We start from the raw sequence: 23,287 nt of genomic DNA on the forward strand, positions 1-23,287 counted from the left end.
CTATAATCATCTGTCTTTTTAGGAGCCTGTGCCCCTGGACTGTCAACTTCACCCCAGTTCTCAGTTTTTCCCCCACTTAGGTGGAACAGAATGGCTAGAGGCGGCTGGAATTAGGTATTTTCCTTTTGCCAGGTAGAGTAGGCTTTGATAAAATAGTTTCTCCTGAGGCAGCCCTTGTTAAGAAGAACTAGCATATTTCAAAATGGTTCCTTTTTCCTTACCCTTGCTGGAAGCATGAGATAATTTTTCTCTGATATTTACTGTAAGGACCTAAGAGACCTCCTGGAGGTAAACTCAAAAAAGTGTGAGGATCGTCCTATGACTGGGTCCCCCGGAGTTGTGGTTTTGTTTATTTGTTTGTTTTTTTGATACAGGGTCTTACTCTGTTGCCCAGGCTGGAGTGCAGTTGTATGATCTCAGCTCACTGCAGCTTCCTGGATATAAGCAATTCCTGTGTCTCACCCTCCCTAGTAGCTGGGACTACAGGCAAGTGTCACCAAACCCGGCTATTTTTTATATTTTTAATAGAGATGGGATTTCACTATGTTGATCAGGCTGATCCCGAACGCCTGACCTCAAGTGATCTGCCCACCTAGGCCTCCTAAAGTGCTGGGATTACAGGCATGAGCCACCACACCCAGCCCCCTGGAGTTTTTAAGTCTAAAACGTGTTCACACTGAGCCTCCAACAAGTCATCGATTACTGTAAAGTTTTTATCCTCCCGAACTGGTAGCTCAGAAGGTTTTTGCTCATGGGTTTCTGCTTTGGTAAGTTGTGATTCTCTGTATTCACCCATCTGTCTCTGCAGTTTGACAGGCAGTGGTTTGCACTGTGACCTCACTTCTCTGATTGATCTAAGAACAGTTGTTGATTTTTCAGTTTGCTCAGCTTTTTGTTTGTTGTTAGGATGGAGTGGCAGCTTCTAAGCTGTTTACATGCCAGACTAAAAACTGGGAGTCTTGGGCAGGGCACAGTGGTTCATGCCTGTAATCCCAGCACTTTGGGAGGCCAAGGTGGTGGATCACTTGAGTTCAAGAGTTCGAGACCAGCCTGGGCAACATGGTGAAATCCCCCATCTCTACCAAAAATACAGAAAAGTTAGCCGGTGTGGTGGCACACGCCTGTAGTCCCACCTACTTGGGAGGCTGAGGTGAGAGGATCGTTTGAGCCTGGGAGGTGGAGGTTGCAGTGAGCCGAGATCACGCCACTGTATTCCAACCTGGGTAACACAGTGAGACCCCACATCAAAAGGAAGAAAAAAAAGAAATTGGAAGTCTTACAAGAGTATTTTTTTCAGCAAAAGATTTTTTTGCACACATTCTGGATTATGATTATAATGATAGCATTATCAGTCATTGAATTTCAAATGACCTATAGTGGATTTTTAAAAATTTTATTATCTTTACAAAGAGACTTTTATTCTTAAACTAACTTCAATTGTCTCTTCTATTTTTATTTAATAAGATGTACAATTTATAGGCAGTGATTAAAAGGTTGGAGGTCTTTTGTTGTTTTTGTTAAGATAATTGAGGGATATTAAAATGAAGGAAGTGAAAATGTCTGAGTATCAATATAGATACAGATACAAAGTAGGATAAGTAATGTACTCTAAAGTTGTCAAAGGCCTTGAAATTTTTTTGATTCTATGCCATTTAGGTCAAAATTAGAAAATTTTCCTCAAAAGAAAGTGATTCTGAAAACAATATGCTTTTGCTTTTTTTTTTTTTTTTTTTTGAGATGGAGTCTCACTGTATCGCTGGGTAGAGTGCAGTGGTATGAGATCAGCTCACGGCAACCTCAGCCTCCCAGGTTCAAGCGATTCTCCTGCCTCAGCCTCCCGAGTAGCTGGGACTACAGGTGCAGGCCACGACGCCCAGCTAATTTTTTGTATTTTAAGTAGAGATAGGGTTTCACCATGTTGGCCAGGATGGTATCAATCTCCTGACCTCTTGATCTGCCCGCCTCACCTCCTAAAGTGCTGGGATTACAGGCGTGAGCCACCGCGCCTGGCCACAATGTGCTTTTGCTTTTTAAAATTAAGTTGCTGATTGTATGCCAGCCATGATCAGAGATGGCTGTTAGTTTGAGAACTGTTTAGTTTAGGACCCCTTTACACTCTTAAGAATTACTGAGTTCCTCCAAGAGCTTTTGTTTATGAGGATTTTATCTATAGATATCTGCCATATTAGAAATTAACACTAATTTTAATTTAGTTTAATGTTTAAATTTTTAAATTTATTACAAAATAACAACAAAATTGTTAACATAAATAACATTTTAAATGAAAAATAACTTTATTTTCCTAATCAAAAGAATTTCGAAAAGAATGACATTGTTTTGCATTTTTATTTTTATTTTTGAGACAGAGTCTTGCTTTCTCACCCAGGCTGAAGTGCAGTGGCATGATCTCGGCTCACTGCAACTTCCACCTCCCAGGTTCAAGCAATTCTTCTGCCTCAACCTCCCAAGTAGCTGGAATTACAGGCGCCCACCACCACGCCTGGCTAATTTTTCTATTTTTTTAGTAGAGACGGGGTTTCACCATGTCGATCAGGCTGGTCTCGAACTCCTGACCTCAAGTGATCCGCCCACCTCAGCCTCCCAAAATACTGGGATTATAGGCATGAGACACTGTGCCAGGCCGACTTAAGTGAAGAAAATCTGGCCTCACACAGATACATAGTTAGAAAAGAGAGTTCCTTAAGGAGCCCCTGAAAAGGTCTCCAGGTACCCACGGGGCTTGGAACTATACTTTGATACACTGAGAAACTCTGCTTATAGTACAACTAATTAATGTGTTTCAGAGACTCTTTTTGTTGTTACTGCTCTAAGTAGGATAAAAGTATGGTTTGAAACATAAGTAAATCAAAGTGGATATTATAGTATTTTATTAAATGGCATATATATACGAAATATAGGCTGGGTGGGTGCGGTGCCTCACGCCTGTGATCCCAGCACTTTGAGAGGCCGAGGCAGGTGGATCACCTGAGGTCAGGAGTTCGAGACCAGCCTGGCCAACATGGTGAAATCCCATCTCTACTAAAAAATACAAAAATCAGCCGGGCATGGTGGCAGGTGCCTTAGTCCCAGCTACTTGGGAGGCAGAGGCAGGAGAATCGTTTGGACTCGAGAGGCGGAGGTTGCAGTGAGCCGAGATCGAGCCAGTGCACTCAAGCCTGGGGGACAAGAGCGAGACTTCTCTCGAACAAACAAAAAACAAAAACGATGATAGAAGGGTAATGTAGCTGGAAGGAGGACACAGCCAGGAATTGAAGCTGGAAAGGCAAGCTGGGTCTGGACCATGCTGGGTCTTCTTGCACAGCACTGTGATATGAATTTTTTTTTTTTTTTGAGACGGAGTTTCGTTCTTGTTGCCCAGGCTGGAGTGCAATGGTGGCCTTTTGGCTCACTGTAACCTCCGCCTCCCGGCTTCAAGAGTTTCTCCTGCCTGAGCCTCCCAAGTAGCTGGGATTACAGGCGCCGGCCACCACGCCTGTGTAATTTTTTTGTATTTTTAGTAGAGACAGAGTTTCGCCATTTTGGCCAGGCTGGTCTCGAACTCCTGGCCTCAGGTGATCCGCCTGCCTCGGCCTCCCAAAGTGTTGGGATTACAGGCGTGAGCCACCGCGCCCATCCGAGATACTAATTTTGGATTCTACTAAGGACGACGGGAGCCAGCTCAAGGTTTTTAAGTGACTCGATCAGATTCACGAGGTTGGTTCACAAGGAACTTCGATAACCCCAAAGTCTAGTGAGCATAATTCGACTTGGAGAAGACACTGCTGCAAGGAATTCTGTGAGTCAGACAGATTTGAGGGCACCAACCAGGGTGAATGGCAGATAAGGTCTTAACAGCCTCAAGGTGATTTGCTTCCTTGTTGAAGGCTTTAATTAATCCTCTTAAGTAACTTTCAAGTTCTTGAGTTCAAGTAAACACACTGGCACACTAGGGGAGGAGTGGCAGGCTATAAGCATTTTAATAATTAAAAAAAAAAAAAGCCTTTTATTGTTCAAAGTGTTCCTTTTCTATGGAGTGCTCCCAACCAGAAGATGAGGGAAATGGAGATAATGAAACACGTCCCTCCTACCAAACACGATAAATTCTAGAGGCACTGTAAGATCAAGAATTTAAGATTATTTTTGTCCCACCCTATTTTACAGGTGAGGTATCAAGCACAGTAACTCGTAATTTTATTTTGGCCCAATTGAAAGGTATCATATAAAATAAGAGAAAGCTGTGTGTGCGTGAAAAGGATCCGCCTTTCTTTCTGAAGAAAAGGGTGGTTACGGCTTCGGAAACGCTTTTCAAGCCAACTCTGCAGCCCGGCTGGCGGCAGCAGCGGCGGCGGCGGCGGCAACGTCAGATTCCTGCAGAGGCGGCGCCTGGCAGGGGCGGCAGGAGCTCAGGAGAGGCCGCCGAGGATCGGGCTGGGCCCCACGTGAGAGCTAAGCGACTGCCCTCGCGCCCGCAGAACAGCAGGGCCTGCATCGACTCTAAGGCGAGACCAGAAACTTGCTAGTGGAGCAATTCTGGTGCCCCTGCCCGGGCTGTGAACCCTCTGAGATCATCCCTCAATCAAACGAATAGAAATCCTCGGGAAGAAAAAAAAAAATTGCGGCAATCCGGCTAAAATTCAGCAGCTTTCAGGGACCGATTCAGGACATTATCCCTGTGGTTCCCTCAGTGAAAAGAGACTCGAAGCGCGACTGGAAGTCGCCGGGCCCCATAGAGCTGCGGTGCCCAGGCCGTAGGCGGAGGCGCGGGCAGAGGCGGCGGCGGCGGCTGGAGGACCCGGCGCTGGGGGCGCTGAGCGGCAGCCTCGCTTCCGGAGCTCGGCGGGTGGCGTCAGCGGAACGGGCGGCGTCAGCGGAAGGGGCGGCTTCCGGCCGCGGCGTAAACAAGGCCGTGGACTGCAGGAGGCGGGGCGGACGGGCTGCAAGAGGGAGCCGGCCCGACGCGGACCGCTTCCCTGCAGTGCCCCGAGTCCCAGGCCCGCGCCGCCGCCGCCTGGCTCCGCTCGCGGCCCCGCTGTCTGCAGGCGTGCCCCGGCGGCGGCGGAGAGCCGTCCTCGGCCGAGGAGGCTGGGAAACGCGAGCGCAGGCGGCAGAGAGGCCTCAACGCCGTCCCTTTCGCCACCGCCTTCTCCTTGCCTCGCGCCGCTGTGCATTTCTCTCCTTTTCCTTTGTTTCTTTGGCCCCTCGCGGGTGTGGGCATTGTTGGTTAGCAAAAGTGCAGCCTCAAGATGGCTGATGGCAACGAGGATCTGCGGGCTGACGACTTGCCTGGGCCAGCCTTCGAGAGCTATGAGTCCATGGAGCTTGCCTGCCCCGCTGAGCGCAGCGGCCACGTAGCCGTCAGCGACGGGCGCCACATGTTCGTCTGGGGCGGCTACAAGGTCAGTGAGTGGCCGGGCCGCGACGGACGTCGCTCGGCTGTGACTCGGGTCTGCATTCGCGGCCAGGCGGGGAGGCCAGAGCGGGCCGCCGAGGGCGCTCCCCGCCTGCGTCGCGCGCCCCACCTCAGACTCTGCCCGTTGGTTGTTTTTTTTTTTGCGCGCGGGAATCTTCCTTCTCTCGAGTCCCCCAACCCGTCTCGAACCTCCAGGGCTGCTGTCATGTCACCCTGGTGCTCACAAAGCCAACTCACTCCCACCCCCGTTGTTGCCATTGGAGCGTTATTCCGGGGAAGGCCCTGTTAATGTTGCTTGGGCGGTGCATTCGGAAGGGTTGGGGTGTGAAAGGTGACGGTGTGTGATATCACTCAGACGCGTTATGAGGACGGCCTACGAGGACTTCACCCTCTGGAGCTGGGAACCGCTGCCCACTTACAGGGAGGCCGAGGCGTAGGAAAACTGGAATTCCAAAAGGTTACAGGAACCACCCTATTCAGCCTTCCCGCCTGTGCAAATGGCCATCAGGACTGTTTTCCTTCTGGCTTCAGCTGGGTTGAAGTTTTTCAGCAGACACCCCTATTAAGATAATGGAAAAGCTCCACCAGTAACCAAAAAATCCCCAGCATCAAATGAACTACAGAGTGCAGCTCTTTGACTCTCCGATCCCCTGGTTATAAACAACGTGATTAGTTAGCAGTTTAAAGCCAGTTGCCATTCTTTACCCTGCTAACCTCGGAAATCTAGAATTTTATTTGCTAGGATGGCTCTGAGCCAGTCCTACCACAAAATTCCTCTTTGGTCTTGAAAATGTTCTCCGCCCTCCCCACGCCCGTGCCTTGGATGACTTGCTTTGTGATTGTTTTTAGCTTATGGTACAGCTGACTTGATCATAGTTGACCATTTTTGAGATAGCTTTCAAAGATAGCTGTCCTGATACTTTAATTTGGTTTAACTGCAAAAGTAATTTTTTGCCAATCCTAATGAATCTGCAGTGTTTTCCCCAGTTTCCAATGAATGTGGTTAGAAAATAGAAAGGGGGCCGGGCGCGGTGGCTCACGCCTGTAATCCTAGCACTTTGGGAGGCCAAGGTAGGTGGATCAGCTGAAGTCGAGCTCGAGACCAGCCTGGCCAACATAGTGAAACTCCGTCTCTACTAAAAATACAAAAAAAAAATTAGCCTGGCGTGGTGACGGGCGCCCTAATCCCGGCTACTTCAGAGGCTAAGGCAGGAGAATCACTTGAACCCGGGAGGCGGAGTTTGCAGTGAGCTGAGACGGCGCCATTGCACTCCAGCCTGGGCAACAAGAAGGAAACTGTCTCAAAAATACTTTAGAAAGGGGTAGAGAATTGCAAGAAGGGGGGCGGGGGGGGCAAGCATGTAGTCACCCTTATAAAAATGTAAATTAATTCCCCTGGAGAAACCTGTCAATCACACTTCTAAGCTACCTAATTCATAATTGTATTTTTAAAATGGCAGCATGAGAGAATAAGACTTTGGGAGTGGGGCAGGGGAGGATTCTTAGTGTGGAATATTTCTTATGGATTTAAAAGGGCCTGGATGATTGGGGCCGATTCAGGGAGGAGCAGCACAATCACTGAATTGGATGGTTCTGAAACAGACTGCCCTCCCCATTTATGGCTGGTGGCTGGAACCCTGAGGGTAGGCACAGAAGTCCTTGGAGATTGTTTCAAAGGCAATAAACCTTGGCTTCCTACATAATAGGCAGTTTTCCTCCCCAGGACAGGCTGGTCCCCTGTGGGTCAGCCCGCTTCCAGCCTTTCCCTTCATCACTGGTGGGGTGGAAAAAGAAGTTGTTTTACGTGGTCAACTGTTGTTTCTGTATGTTTAATGTTCAAGCTTGCTGGACTTTGACACCCATTTTTGGCTAACCGCAGTCGTTTACTGTGTCAACATTGTTCAGAAAGTGGCTGGGGAGGGTCAAAGGCTGGGAATGTCAGGCAGTTGTTAAAGTTCAGGGAAAGGATAGAATCCTGGCTCCACCATTACTTCATAAATAACCTTGGGCAAATTACTTAAACTCTAAACTTGTTTTCTCATAACATCAGCTACTTTTTAGGGTTGTTGTGAGGATTAAATAAAGCAATCCATGGATAGCTTTCAGCTGTGGCATATGGTAGGCTCAGTCTGTGTTAGGAATTAATACCTGAAGGGAAATGGAGCAGAACAAAGAACTTAAAATTCTGCATAAGGATTTAATATTTTGCATATTTGCAGTTCTGCCCTCTCTATTGCTGCTTAGAGAATGGATAGGTGAAAGGAAGGCATGGCTAGAAAACCACGCATCGTGTTAGCGTGGATCAGGCACTTTCAGTAACAGCCTGCTGACCATGGCACAGGCAGTCTCCTGAAGTCATGCAGCTGAAATTTGGTGCATGGTTCTGTTCAGGATAAAGCTGCCTTAGAGAGTTCCCAGAGATCTCTTGGCTGGGCACAATGGCTCACAGCCTGTAATCCCAGCACTTTGGGAGGCTGAGGTGGGTGGATTGCTTGAGGTTGGGAGTTTGAGACCAGCCTGGCCAACATGGTGAAACCCTGTCTCTACTAAAAATACAAAAATTAGCCAGGCGTGATGGCGAGTGCGTGCAGTCCCAGCTACTTAGGAGGCTGAGGCAGGAGAATCGCTTGAACCCAGGAGGTGGACATTGCAGTGAGCCAGCCAAGATTGCGCCACTGCACTCCATCCTGAGCAAGAGAGACTTGGACTAAAAAAAAAAAAGTTCCCAGAGATCTCTTCTTGTCCTATTGCAACTGCTGTATCAAAATTCTGAATTAAGAGCTATCTATGTTGAGCTTTACCTTGAGTGTGTGGCATGGGTGGGGGAGGATTGTGCACTGTAATACCTATTTTTCATACTAATTATGAAATTAGTATCTCAAGATCGATTTAAAAAATACAGTAGTGCCTCTTTAAAATACCAGTTTTTATATTTACAATTTTTTTTATTCTTAGAGTAATCAAGTCAGAGGATTATATGACTTTTATCTGCCTAGAGAAGAACTATGGATCTACAACATGGAGACTGGAAGATGGTAAATGTGGATATTATAAGGGGGACTAAAAAATTCAGATAAGGGCTGGGCACGGTGGCTGGCTCATGCCTATAATCCCAGCACTTTGGGAGGCCAACGCGGGCGGATCTCTCGAGGTCAAGAGTTCAACACCAGCCTGGGCACCAGGCTGGGGTGAAACCCCATCTCTATTAAAAATACAAAAATTAGCCGGGCGTGGTGGCGTGCTAATTCCAGCTACTTGGGAGGCCGAGGTGGGAGAATCGCTTGAATCTGGGAGGCGGAGGTTGCAGTGAGCTGAGATCGAGCCACTGCACTCCAGTCTGGGTGACAGAGCAAAACTGTCTCCAAAAACAAACAAATCAGATATGGCTGCAAAGAAAAAAATGTAAAACACTTTCTAAGCTACTTATATATTCTAAAAACACTGTTCTGCTACTTTAGCTTAGCTGCTAAGCTTAATTTAGCACCTGTTCTGTAGTTACTAGATACTTTTATGAACTTAGAATAAATTTCTATCTCAAGTATCATAGTAATATTTAAAATAGATGTAGAGGCTTCAGATCCAGAATGGAAAAATAAATGTTCCATTTTTTTCAAGATGTTAAGTCTTCTGTTATATGATCTCTTGAATAAGGAAAGGAATTTATAAATGGTTAAATTGTTAGATTTTAGATTGTATAGAATTTTATCTGCTAAAAATAAAGGTGGTATTCTATTTTAATAAGCTCTCAAAATTTGCATGCAAATCTTTTTAAAAATAGTGTTGTTCTGTTTAAAAACCAAAATGACCTCCAGTTTGCCCTTTTTGTAAACTGGAGATAATCTGAAATGATCTTTTGCAGTTTCATAACAGTAGTAGTCAAGAGCATGTCCCTGGTAGAATCAAGGTGTTTCTCAAAATGCTGGGTTAGCCATGGTTGCGGATTTACAAAGTAGTTTTCCCCATGGTGTGCTTTGTGAGAACTTTATGCTTTAAATATTTTACTTACTGTAGATCTCAGAATTAACATAGTAGTCCCACTTAACAGTTAGGCTGGATGCTGTGGCTCACGCCTGTAATCCCAGCACTTTGGGAGGCCGAGGTAGGCAGCTCACCTTAGGTGAGGAGTTCAAGACCAGCCTGGCCAACATTGTGAAACCCATCTCTACAAAAATACAAAAATTAGCCAGGCATGATGGCAGGTGCCTATAATCCCAGCTACTAGGGAGGCTGAGGCAGGAGAATCACCTGAACCCGGGAGGCAGAGGTTGCAGTGAACTGAGATCATGCCATTGCACTCCAGCCTGGGTGATAGAGTGAGACTCCCTCTCAAAAAACAAAAACATTTAACAGTTACAAACTAAAAATAAGTCATGATTATTTCTGTATATAACAAATTGGTGTTAATATGAAGCTGTTTCTTAATCTTTTTCTGGAGAATTGGAAATTTATAATTGTATTCTCTTAAAAGCAGAATGCTACATATTTTTAAAGATAATTTTTAAGGGGCCGGGCACGGTGGCTCACACCTGTAATCCCAGCACTTTGGGAAGCAGAGGCAGGTGGATCATGAGGTCAGGAGATCCAGACCATCCTGGCTAACATGGTGAAACCCTGTCTCTACTAAAAAATACAAAAAATTAGCTGGGCGTGGAGGCACGCGCCTGTAGTCCCAGCTACTCGGGAGGCTGAGGCAGGAGAATGGCATGAACCCGGAAGGCGGAGCTTGCAGTGAGCAGAGATCGCGCCACTGCACTCCAGCCTGGGCGAAAGAGTCAGACTCCATCTCAAAAAAAAAAAAAAAAAAAAATTAAGGCCAGGTATGGTGGCTCACACCTGTAATCCTAGCACTTTGGGAGGCCGAGGTGGGAGGATCACTTGAGCCCAGGAGTTCAAGACCAGCCTGAGCAATACAGTGAGACCCTGTTTCTATTTAAAAATAATAACTTTTTTTTTTTTTAATGAGAGGGAGTCTCGCTCTGTCGCCCAGGCTGGAGTGCAGTGGCGCAATCTCGACTCGCTGCAAGCTCCGCCTCCTGGCTTCACACCATTCTGTTGCCTCAGCCCCCTGAGTAGCTGGGACTACAGGCGCCCGCCACCACGCCTGGCTAATTTTTTGTATTTTTAGTAGAGATAGGGTTTCACCATGTTAAACAGTATGGTCTCGATTTCTTGACCTTGTGATCCACCTGCCTCAGCCTCCCAAAGTGCTGGGATTACAGACATGAGCCACCGCGCCCAGCCAAAAATAGTAACTTTTAAAAAAAGAGCCTTCTAAAACTTTTAAGTTTAGCAAAGATAAATATTATTATATCTGACAGTTTTAGCAGAAGACCTTGAGTATACTATTAGAATTTTAAATCTTAGATTCCTTAGGTTGATTCAGATCAATTTTTAGATTCAGAATGAGTTAATACATACAAAGCACTCAGGAATGCCTGGCACATGGCACTACCTGTTTGTAGTGTTACATAAAGGACTGAATCTGATGCATATGAACAGCTAAAAGGGGACTGAAGAAAAAACACTGAATTAATCTATCAGCACTGGGAATGTTGAGGTTTTCCTTCTGGGCTCCTGGCCCACTCAAAAGCAAAACAACTTATGGCCATGTAAATAAATAGCAAACAATTTAGTCTGAGAAACATAAAATGGTATGCTCCTAGAATAATAAAATATGACTTAGGCTTTCAGAATCTCTCATGCCTGTACACATGGGGCCAGCTGGCACTGTTTGTGGAATGGGTAAAGAGGGAAAAGCACATTCCTTGAATTAAGTTTAGACCTAGGAGAGATCCTAGCGGCACTGTCTACTCTGCCTTCTCATTTTATTCCTTTATTGTGAGGATATAAGTAGAAGAAGAAAAATTAATAGACTTTTGCATTTCTTCCCTTTAACTTACATACATTTAATTTATTCCCCCTCAGGAAAAAAATCAACACTGAAGGTGATGTTCCTCCTTCTATGTCAGGAAGCTGTGCTGTGTGTGTAGACAGGGTGCTGTACTTGTTTGGAGGACACCATTCAAGAGGCAATACCAATAAGGTTAGTGTTTCTAAGGATTATGGCTTGAGGCATTTTTATTCTTATTATCTTTCAAACAACTGCAAATTTCTAAGGTTAGCCCCAGACTTATTTGTGTCACAGTTAAAAATGATGTGTACTTGATTATGATATGAATGTGCATTTTAGTATTTTGTGTGCCAATCTGTATTTACCTAGGCATTATGTAAAATCAACTTTTGTTGGTAACCTGTGTGCAGTAACTTCCTGGGTGGTTTTTCTTTGTGCTTTTTGCAGCTACTTGTTCTCTTAGAACCTTAAATGTTAGATGAACATTAGTAATAAAATTGCAGACAAAATGAAGACAAGATGTAATGGAGGGAAGGGTAAAAATGAGCAGGCAACCAGTCAGAAAGCCGTAAGGATAAATTAAAACTGACAAAACTTTACATGTTAACATTCCTATAAAGTGGTGCCCAAAGACAATGCTGTTCAGACTTTGCCGTATTTTGTTCCAAGTAGGAAAAAATATATCACTTCTTCTCTTTCAGACCAATAAGAGACAGATTAAGTCAATCAGAAATGATACATATGACATATATTAGCGCTTACTGAGTTGCCAAATAAATGAATCCATAGGAGTCTATTAAGTTGGCAACTTAGTAAGCACTTTATGTGCTGAGCACTTGGCTGGACACTGGAGACAGAAAGAATGATATAGTTCTCACCTCCTGGAACTCACATTCTAGAAGGGACACATATAGTAAGTAAACCACTGCAGTAGCACCTGCTAGAGAGATACACAGCACCTGGCATATAGAAAATAACTCAGTAAGTATTGTTGAAGCTGAAAACTTTGACATTGTGTTTGGTGGGATGAGGGAACAGAACAAGGAAAATCTTGACCGAAGAGGTGATGCTTGAACTGAATAATAAAATTGGAAGGAGTAGCCAAGATACAGAGATATAAGCAAATGTCTTTTTTTTTTTTTTTTGGATGGGGACAGTCTCGCTCTGTCGCCCAGGCTGGAGTGCAGTGGTGCAATCTTGGCTCCCTGCAACCTCCGCCTCCCAGGTTCAAGTGATTCTCGTACCTCAGCCTCCTGAGTAGCTGGGATTACAGGCATACATCACTACGCCCAGCTAATTTTTTTATTTTTAGTAGAGACAGGGTTTCGCCACGTTGGCCAGGCTGGTCTTAAACTCCTGACCTCAGGTGATCCACCTGCTTTGGCCTCCCAAAGTGCTGGGATTACAGGCATGAGCCACCGTGCCCGGCAGCAAATGTCTTAATTATGGAAATTCCAAGTGGATGGAATATGTGGCTGAGATGGTTTCAAACTATGTTCCTAGAAACTTTAGGGATTTGAGATGCCTTGGGACACCTGTGGGAGGAGCATATGGTGTTAGGTAGGCTCCAAGCTGCCCCTTCCTCCTCCATTTTAACAAGTGTAGCTCCACTTTTGTTTGTATACGTTGGGCTTTTGCTTAGTATTTTGCTTGAAGAAGAGTTCTATGCCTGAAAGATTCTGTGAGGCACATCTATAGGCTATCATTGAGCCATATGTATTTCAGAGCCAAGGGGGAGAATAATAACTGACACAACTTAAAAGCTTGGGGGAGGAGACAAGCTGTGGTTTTATGGAGGTAGTTACAGAAACAGTAGTAGTTTGTCAAGTGGCTAGGGTTGTGTGTTTTAAGTTTGACTGAATGGAAGCTTGAGTGTCTCAGAGAAGTAAAAAATATATAGTGGTCGGATATATTCAGTTGCCTGGATGTGAACCCTTTAAAGGAAAGATGAATATTTAATCTTTTAAGTATTGATCCTTAATTAATCTCTTTAATCTTAAAGATTAACTCAATTAACTCTTTAATCTTAGAGTTAGACACCGAACACATATTTGTTAAATTGAATTTAAAGGTAAAATTACTAAACCTAATTTTTTTGGGTAATACCATTCTGATACCCATAAAATAAATATCAGGGTTGGGTGTGGTGGCTTATGCTTATAATCCCAGCACTTTGGGAGGCCCAAGTGGGCACATCACTTGAGGCCAGGAGTTTGAGACCAGCCTGGCCAACATGACAAAAACTCGTCTCTACTAAAAATACAAAAATTAGCTGGGCATGTTGGTGCGTGCCTGTAATCCTAGCTAGTCGGGTGGCTGAGGTACAAGAATTGCTTGAATCCAGGAGGCAGAAATTGCAGTGAGCCGAGATCATGCCACTGCACTCCAGCCTGGGTGACAGAGCAAGATTCTGTCCCCACCAAAAAAAAAAAAAAAAAAGAAATATATATATATATATGGCTATCAGCACAATTTTGCAATTGCAAAAATATGGAACCAGACCAAATGCCCGCCAATCAACAAGTGGATAAAGAAAATGTGGTGCATATATATACCAGGGAATACTACTCCGCCATAAGAAGGAACAAAATAATGGCATTTGCAGCAACCTGGATGGAACTGGAGACGATTATTCTAAGTGAAGTAACTCAGGAATGGAAAACCAAACACCACATGTTCTCACTCATAAGTGGGAGCTAAGCTATGAGGATGCAAAGGCATAAGTATGATACAGTGGACTTTGGGGACTCAGGGGTAAAGGGTGATAGATGGGTGAGGGATAAAAGACTACACATTGGGTACAGTGTACACTGCTTGGGTGATGAGTGCACCAAAATCTCAGAAATCACCACAAAAGAACTTATCCATGTAACCAAACACCACCTGTTCCCCCAAAACCTATTGAGATAAAAAATAAAAAAATAAAAATGGGAAAAGAAAATGTCCGGCTGTCTTAGCCAGGTATGGTGGTACATGGCTGTAGTCCATCTATGTGGGAAGCTCAGGTGGGAAGATGACTTAAGCCCAGGAGTTTAGGTTACAGTAATCTATGATTGTGCCACTGCACTCCAGCATGGGCAAGAGAGACCCTGTCTCTTAAAGAAAAAGTGTGACTATGAAAAAAAAAATTAGTTGAGCTAACAGTGTGCTTAGTGACTTAGGAAATTGGTATTCAGTCACAGAATCCTCATCTGGACTCTGAGCAGTCTGGCAACCAGTCTGCAGTCACAATTTCAGTAGCACTGAATTAGATGGCACTCTTATCATAAATCATAGTAAAATTAAATGCTAAACTTGAATTTCTTTCATATAACCAACTCTAACTGAAATCATTGCTTCTGACAGTTCTATATGCTGGATTCAAGGTCTACAGACAGAGTGTTACAGTGGGAAAGAATTGATTGCCAAGGAATTCCTCCATCATCAAAGGACAAACTTGGTGTCTGGGTATATAAAAACAAGTGAGTTGGCAGCACTACAGGTTTGGGTTTTTATGTGTAAAGTGGTTTACCATTCAGGTATCCTTAGCCAGTAAACATTTGCACAGAACATACCTCATAGGGCCCATATGAAGATTAACTGAATTAATACATGAAAGCATTTAACACAGCACCTAAGATAAATTGCTTGTATCCTATCCTATGGGTATTTGAATTTTTAGTGTCTTGGTTTTTCACCCAACAGGTTAATATTTTTTGGAGGGTATGGATATTTGCCTGAAGATAAAGTATTGGGAACTTTTGAATTCGATGAAACATCTTTTTGGGTAAGTGAAGTTTCATATTTGCATATGGCCTCCTTAGTATGTTGAAATAATACATTTTATAAGTTTTGTGCATTTTTCTTTGGTAATCAGGCAGGCTGTCTAATTTTATAAATATCATTTCTAAAATAACGCGGATTCTTATTTTCTGTAGAATTCAAGTCATCCAAGAGGATGGAATGATCATGTACATATTTTAGATACTGAAACATTTACCTGGAGCCAGCCTATAACTACTGTGAGTTACTAAAGAATAATGAATTGTTAAGGATACTTAGAGGCAGTAGGGAGGGGTGGGGTAGGGGAGAGGGGTGCACCAGAGTTGGAAGATACTGTGAAAGTGACAGTTCATTCTTGTTTTCTGGGGAGAAGATCCATAACTTTAATGATTTCCAAGGAATCTAGAACTCAGAAGTTTAATGAATGTATGAAATGACTAACCCAGCATCTATTATCTAATAATCTAATACTTTTTTTTTTTTTTTTTGAGACAGAGTCTCGCACTGTTGCCTGGGCTGGAGTGCAGTGGCGGGATCTCTGCTTACTGCAATCTCCACCTCCCAGGTTCAAGCAATTCTCCTGCCTCAGCCTCCTGAGTATCTGGGATTACAGATGCCCGCAACCACGCCCAGCTAATTTTTTTGTATTTTTAGTAGAGACGGGTTTCATCACATTGGCCAGGCTGGTCTTGAACTCCTGACCTTGTGATTCGCCCACCTCGGCCTCCCAAAGTGTTGGGATTACAGGCATGAGCCACCGTGCCCAACCTATCTAATACACTTTACGTGGTAGAAGTGTTTCAGATTTTGGAATATTTGCATTATATACTTAACAGTCAACTATCTCTAATCCAAAGATCCGAAATGCTCCAATGAGCATTTCCTTTCAGCATCATGTTGGCACTCAAATTTTCAGATTTGGAGCATCTCATATTTTGGATTTTCTGATTACAGATACTCAAACTGTAATTAAATAACTCTGCACTAGATTGCAATTTGTATTACTTAAATATTAGATTTCTTTTCCCTCTGACAGATAATTATATTTCTTTTCCCTTTGACATAGATATTATATAATATGCCAGCCTTTATTTTAAAAGAGAAAAAATAAAGCAGCCTATTGTGTTAGCCAGCCCATTCAGTAACACATTTCAAAAATAGAAAATTAAAATGCCCAGTTTTGGTAGTCAGCTTGTAGTACGACTGTTGTCTAGAAGTCTACACTCCAACTTTTAAAAGCTCAAGTGCCTTACATATTCTTATCCCATATCCAGAGTAGACATTGGTATTTTCCCTGTTTATAAAAAGTTCACTAACTTGCTTATGTGCCTCTAATAGGGTAAAGCACCTTCACCTCGTGCTGCCCATGCCTGTGCAACTGTCGGAAATAGAGGCTTCGTGTTTGGAGGCAGATATCGAGTAAGTATTCAAACAACTTCAATGACTTGCTTTTGAATTCTTCAAAATGATAACTTAATTATCCTTTTTTAGGATGCTAGAATGAATGATCTTCACTATCTTAATCTGGATACATGGGAGTGGAATGAATTGTAGGTATCACTTTAGATACATTTTTCCAAAATTCAGATTGTTTTTACCCTATACTCCCTACTATTGGTATATAATGTCCTTGCTTAACTTTTCTTTAACTATGAAATTAAATAAACATAATTACTAGGTCCTTAAGGAATGAATTTTATTTTTGTGTTTCCAGTTCCTGTAACTATGTGCCTAGTACATAGCATGTGCTCAGTGTTTGTTGAAAGGAAAAGGTCTGAAGTTGATTCTAACGTCAAAGAAAATATTTCAGTATAAAGCATGTAGTTTATACCAAGAAGCCTTTTTAAACTTAAGGTCTCTTTTTTCATAACATGTACATATAAATTTTAAAAGAAAACTTAAAAATACAGTAGCTGCTTCTAAATGCAGATATTGTAACTTAGCTATTATTTTCAGAATTCCACAAGGCATATGCCCAGTTGGTCGATCTTGGCACTCACTAACACCAGTTTCTTCAGATCATCTTTTTCTCTTTGGAGGATTTACCACTGATAAACAGCCACTAAGTAAGTCCTTGAAAAATATGATAATGAAATCATCATATATCATCCATATCTAATAGCTGAAAATGAGTCTATTAGAGACTGATGAGACGGCTTATAGGGTTGGTTGGAAGGTTTGAAATTAATTTTGATCCTGTAACATAGCTGTAATTGTACTATATGGCATACTTCTGTTCAATAAAGAACCTGGAGCACTTAAGAGCCCTGCTGAAGGGCTATAACATGCAAAGGGCTTACTTGGCTAATTGCAGGGGGTGGGGGGAAAAAAGAAAATATACTCTCTGTATCTGCTCATGATCTATTACCTTTCTTGCCAAAGCTGTGCCCTTTAAATGTCAATGTCATATTGACAGACTAACATACTTCATTTCTTTGCTTGAATCAGGTGATGCCTGGACTTACTGCATCAGTAAAAATGAATGGATACAATTTAATCATCCATATACTGAAAAACCAAGGTATTTAAAAGCAATTCATATACTGAATATGCATAAGACATAAGAATTGAGGTTTTGGCTGCATTATATCCAGCATTCTTATTTATAAAAATCTCAGCATTCACTAAGGTTTGAAATACTTCTCAAAAGAAAACCAATGTTATCCTAGTATCGAATGATCTCCTTTCCGTCATCTGTGCATGAAGAGTAGGGCTGGATTTTTATTTTTGCTTCTTCCTTCTGTTATAAAATTGACACATAGTTAAAATATACAATCAAGCTTTTCACTTCAATGAGTTGAACTGCATCTAAGTTTATTAAAAATGAGGGTTGGCCAGGCGTAGTGGCTCATGCCGGTAATCCCAGCACTTTGGGAGGCTGAGGCAGGTGGATCACCTGAGGTCAGGAGTTCCAGCCTGGCCAACATGGTGAAACCCCATCTCTAGTAAAAATGCAAAATTAGCTGGGCATGGTGGCGTATGCCTGTAATCCCAGCTACTTGAGAGGCTGAGGCAGGAGAATTGCCTGAACCAGGAAGGCAGAGTTGCAGTGAGCTGAGATCGTGCCATTGCACTCCAGCTTGGGCAACAAGAGTGAAACTCTGTCTCCAAAAAAAAAAGGGGGTAGAGGTGCTGGAATGGGTAAAATGTTTAAACCTTAATCACATGGGAGGCGAGGTGCAGTGGGATTACAGGATTACAGCTGTAATCCCAGCACTTCTGGAGGCTGAGGCAGGCAGAGTGCTTTAACCCAGGCGTTCAAGACCAGCTTGGGCAACGTGGCAAAACCCCATCTCTACAAATAATAGAAAAATTAGCTAGGTGTGGTAGCATATGCCTGTAGTCCCAGCTATTCAGGAGGCAGAGGATGTAGTGAGCTGAGATTGCACCACTGCACTCCAGCCTGGGTGATAGAGCAAGACTCTGTCTCTTAAAAAAAAAAAAAAAATACATGGGGAAAAAACAAGAACTGTCAATTAGACTTGCAGTAGCACTGTATAACAAAGATGAAGAAATCAAATCATCCAAAAAAAGCTTATTAAACACTGATAATTTTCTCTTGTTAATCTCAGAACAAAATGCTAAAGGAAATGATACAGTCAAAATTCATGTTCAAAGCCTGCATTTTTTCCCCAAGTATCTAAACCAAGTATAGTCATGCAAGTAAGACTTCATTTGCACAAATGATCTCTCCATAAAACTACCAGGCTTTCTGAGACTTTATAGTTTACTCAAGCAGGGCTTTCACCATCCCTCAGATGTTCTGTGTAAGGCCAGTTGGCCCTACCTATGGAAGAAGAAGGCATATACTACTCAGCTCCCATACGATTTTTATTGCTAACAAAGACCTAGAGAACAGATCGTTCAGTTCAAACTCATTGCATAAATGAGAACGACCAGAGAGAGAAAATAATATCTAGATAAAATAGATATTGATTGATCTGCTTTTGCTACTTTCCCTTAAGATTTTACTTCTCGCCATGATGTTTTGGTCTGAACTACCTTAAGATCACTAGTCTTTATTTCATAGCTCTATTCTGTAGTATAAAATGGCCAACTGGTGTTCTGGGTGGCTTCAAACTCGTTTTTGTTTTAAATGCAGGTTATGGCACACAGCTTGTGCCAGCGATGAAGGAGAAGTAATTGTTTTTGGTGGATGTGCCAACAACTTGCTTGTCCATCACAGAGCTGTAAGTATACTACCTTCACATTATTACTGAAACTTACTTGCAAAGCATTTGCTTTTAAATGTGTTCTTCCTATTTATTTTTCAGGCACACAGTAATGAAATACTAATATTTTCAGTTCAACCAAAATCTCTTGTACGGTAAGTAACTTTGTACTTGGCACTTATTTAAAATTGTGTTTCCTAAGACTTAGCACTCTCGAAAAACTAGGTTTATGGATTATTTAAGGGCAATAAAACTTCATTGCTATAACCAGTTCCTATGAAAATCTTTGAAGAAAGAAAGAGGGATGTTTGATGTAGTTTTTCAAGTGAATGTACTTCCAAACAGTAAAGTGAAATTACTTTTCTCTTTCCTTGTCCACTTTCAGGCTAAGCTTAGAAGCAGTCATTTGCTTTAAAGAAATGTTAGCCAACTCATGGAACTGCCTTCCAAAACACTTACTTCACAGTGTTAATCAGAGGTTTGGTAGTAACAACACTTCTGGATCTTAAGGCTTCATAAATAATGCCTATGATCACCTTGCATGGACAGCAATCCTGTAAACATCACAGAGTGGCATCATTTGTATAATTATATGCATTGTTGTAGTTTGCACCTGTTGGTTTTAATGTGCATGTGAATGGCCTAGAGAACCTATTTTTGTGTCTAAAGTTTACAATAAATGTATTTAACACCAGTAGCTGTCCTCTATTAAAGTAAAGTAATGGTTGGGCTTTTTACCCTGAAGAATGGTTGCTACATTTTCTTTTCAGTAACTTCAGGATATGTATCTGTAGAAACGTTATAGTCTTACCATCATCAAAATGCTGAAGTCATTTTTTAAAAACATTATAGATTTTTTTTTAATGGCAAGAGTAGTCTATAGTTATGTAACCTAGTGTTGTAAATACAATATAATAAAGGTTTTTTTTTAAACATTAATATTCACATTATGACGAAGCTGGGAAAACAAAGTGTGGAGGGACCAACAACTGTTTAGTACTTTGACCTTAATGCTTCAGTGTAGGGGCTGGAGCAAGTGGTCATGCTGAATACAGGCAGGTGTTGTCCAGTCAATTAAAAAGTTTTTTTTTAATTAATAAGTTTTATAGCTCATGAAGGAATGGAAATAATGATGACATCATTTTCCATTCTGTTAAGAGACAGAGGAAAAGTGGGTTAGAGTCTTTAGTGGTAAGCCTAAAATGCGCTTCTGATATTATAGGTTAAGATACTCTAACGTGCTATATTGGTAATTAATTACTAAAGGTGGAAATTAAAATGGTACAGAACTGAATCAGATTACAAGGAAAAAACTAAGATCAAACCTGAAGGTCTACAAATGAACAGAAATGATTAACACCAGTTTCTTCTAGGAGTTATTAAGCTGAGTCATGAGAATTATTACTTATATTTTACATTTTGGTCTAATATATTTTTTGACAAGTATCAATGAAAGCAGAAGAAAATCCACTCCAATACTTAGTTTTCAAGACACAATCCTAAATATTTAAACCCCTTGTAGCTGGCCTATAATATATATATTAGATGTTATATACAGTAGACTTACCAAGTCAATAGTTTAAGCAATCAAGCCACTTCAGTTTCTTTACATCATGAAATGAATACTTGGTATTAACCTCTCAAATTTCAAGAAAATGGAGAATAACTACAGATGTATATAATTAGCATTTAACTGTCCACAAATACTTTAGGAAATCCTATCATAGTGTTTCCTCTATATAAAACTGGGAAAAAAACAAGAATTAAGTCCTTTTGGTGAATATAGCAAGGCAATGTTTAGTTCATTTGGCCTGTAATATATATATTAGAATATATATTAGATGTTATATACAGTAGACTTACCAAGTCAATAGTTTAATTAGATGTTATATACAGTAGACTTACCAAGTCAATAGTTTAAGCAATCAAGCCACTTCACTGTTCAGTTTCTTTACATCATGAAATGAATACTTGGTATTAACCTCCCAAATTTCAAGAAAATGTAGAATAACTACAGATGTATATTAATTAGCATTTACCTGTCCACAAATACTTTAGGAAATCCTATCATAGACAGTGTTTTCTCTATATAAAACAAAACTGGGAAAAAACAAGAAGTAAGTCCTTTTGGTGAATATAGCAAGGCAATGTTTAGTTCATTTTTATAATGCGGAAATCCTGATACATGGTGCTTTAATCTTTGAACTTCCAAAACGCTATAAAATTGGCTCTTCTCAAATATTTTAGAATTTCATTTCAGCTATTTCCTTTTTACATTCAGAAGATTGGGTGCAGACACTTTCACTTTGCCAGGAATGTTTCTTGATAAATCTGTGTCCTAAAAAAAGAAAATTGCTGAATATCTTCACATCCTGTATGGTCAATCATGTTTCTTTTATGACAAAAAAGAAAAACATTTCCAAACTTTTAGCTGAGATGGTTTTACTGCTTCTAATAAGACAGCATTTTCTACTAAAATAACAAAAAACTGCTAACATTTTAAATTGTACTGTCAGTCTCCACATTCCTTTTCTGAAGGAGAACTTTACCTTTACGCTGCGGAATAAGTCTTTTTCTCTTGCTGTTGCTTCTTTGGAATGCATGAAACTATTCAAGGCTGTTTTTGCAGCTGTAAATACAAAAAAGAGTAAGAATAATCTACTGTTAAGTCACTGAACTGTTTAAAATCATAATTCAAAAAAACAAATTTAAATACCTTTTCCCTTTTTCTGCACTCCGGGAGTAAGTTTCACTTTATATCTTTAAAAAGGAATTACATGTGTTACTAAATAGACGTTACAAAACAATTCACAAAAGCCATTCTGTCAACTAATGGTAACTTACTTGTAGTTTGTCATGGTGGTGTAAGGGGCACATATTGGAATGGCAAACAGTAGTACATCTTCAGGATGTGGCTGGCCTGTCAAAGAATCAAATAGGTTTTCCTAAAAAGGGAAAATAACAGTTACAAAGGCAATTTATACCGCCCTTTACAAAAAATGCTAAAACACTTGAATTAGTATCTCAACATATTTTTTATCTTTTCCTGATATACATACCATCTAAGCTGGAACAGTGGTACTTAAACTCTGCTTCCTAGTTCCAAAGAGTTGAAGACCAATGTTTAAATATATTCTTTACTACTTAATTTTTGCCTAGCATAATAAGTAATGAGAACAATAATTTTCAAAATCCTACCTACAGTTACATTTAAGAGAAAGAAGGCCCAGGAGCAGTGGTTCACGCCTATAATCCTAGGACTCTGGAAGGCTCAGGCTGAGGCGGGTGGATCGCTTGAGCCCAGGAGTTCAAGACCAGCCTAAGCAACATGGAGAAACACCATCTCTACAAAAAATATAAAAGTTAGCTGGATATAGTGGGTGCCTGTAGTCCCAGCTACTCAGAAGACTGAGGGGGGGAGGATCACCTGAGCCCAGGAGGTAGACGTTGTGGAGAGCCATGATCCTGTCACTGCACTGGGTGACACCAGCCTGGGTGACAGAGACCCTGTCTCAAAAAAAAAAAAAAAAAAAGGAAAAAAACTATTGGATATTACCTGAGTTGCAGAAACCTGCTGTGGATTAAAATGATGCAATAATAACCACAAATAGATTTAAGTCCTATCACATGGAAATGGGACTAATACCTTGGCTATACCACTATTTCTCGTCCTGGGGAGATTCTGCCCTCAGAAGACAATGGGCAATGTCTAGAGATAGTTTTGGTTGACACAATGAGGGGTGAGAAGGAATAGGTAGGGGCTGCTACTGGGATCTAGTGGGTAAAGGCCAAGGATGTCGCTAAACATTTTATAATGAATGGGACAGACCCCACAACAAAGAATTAACCAACCCCTAATGTTAACAGTGCCAAAGTTGAGAAACCCTGGGCTAGAACAGCCTTCTCTGTTACCCATTATTAAGGAGAAATCCCAGAGTTCTTATTTGCTGTGCTGCCTGTGAGATTGCCCCCATTTATTTTACAATATGAATAAACTTAGATTTAGGACAGAATGCTTGGTGCTGAAGTGTAATTAATATTTGAGTGTTTGCTATGTGCCATAAACTTTTCTAAATGCCCTTTACATACATT

At 41.6% G+C, this 23,287-nt stretch overlaps 2 protein-coding genes across 5 annotated transcripts in view; one reads left to right on the forward strand and one right to left on the reverse strand.

Moving 5' to 3' along the window:
• Nucleotides 1–4,362: 4,362 nt before the first annotated feature.
• Nucleotides 4,363–23,208, forward strand: KLHDC2 (kelch domain containing 2). 2 transcript variants are annotated; one of them, XM_034937512.3, is made up of 13 exons: nucleotides 4,363–5,396; nucleotides 8,366–8,445; nucleotides 11,336–11,453; nucleotides 14,607–14,722; nucleotides 14,946–15,027; nucleotides 15,179–15,262; nucleotides 16,362–16,442; nucleotides 16,515–16,573; nucleotides 16,980–17,089; nucleotides 17,472–17,544; nucleotides 19,126–19,213; nucleotides 19,298–19,350; nucleotides 19,581–19,889. In XM_034937512.3, the coding sequence occupies exons 1-13, from the start codon at nucleotides 5,244–5,246 to the stop codon at nucleotides 19,702–19,704; spliced, it is 1,221 nt and encodes a 406-aa protein (XP_034793403.1). In that variant the 5' UTR covers nucleotides 4,363–5,243; the 3' UTR covers nucleotides 19,705–19,889. The 2 variants fall into 2 exon arrangements, with proteins under 2 accessions (XP_034793403.1, XP_063452267.1); XM_063596197.1 differs by lacking the exon at nucleotides 19,581–19,889 and adding an exon at nucleotides 22,400–23,208 and having other exon boundaries at nucleotides 5,173–5,396.
• Nucleotides 18,842–23,287, reverse strand: part of NEMF (nuclear export mediator factor) — a 70,815-nt gene continuing 66,369 nt past the window's right edge. For 2 of the 3 annotated variants that reach the window (XM_003831741.5, XM_003831740.5), the window contains 4 exons: nucleotides 22,040–22,140; nucleotides 21,912–21,955; nucleotides 21,745–21,824; nucleotides 18,842–21,533 (listed from right to left, as the gene is read on the reverse strand). In XM_003831741.5, the coding sequence (XP_003831789.1) occupies nucleotides 21,456–21,533; nucleotides 21,745–21,824; nucleotides 21,912–21,955; nucleotides 22,040–22,140 (303 nt within the window). In that variant the 3' untranslated portion in view covers nucleotides 18,842–21,455. The other variant, XM_063596196.1, reaches the window with a different exon arrangement.

Source organism: Pan paniscus, chromosome 15 (genome assembly GCF_029289425.2).
Source record: "Pan paniscus chromosome 15, NHGRI_mPanPan1-v2.0_pri, whole genome shotgun sequence".
Classification (NCBI taxonomy): domain Eukaryota; kingdom Metazoa; phylum Chordata; class Mammalia; order Primates; family Hominidae; genus Pan; species Pan paniscus.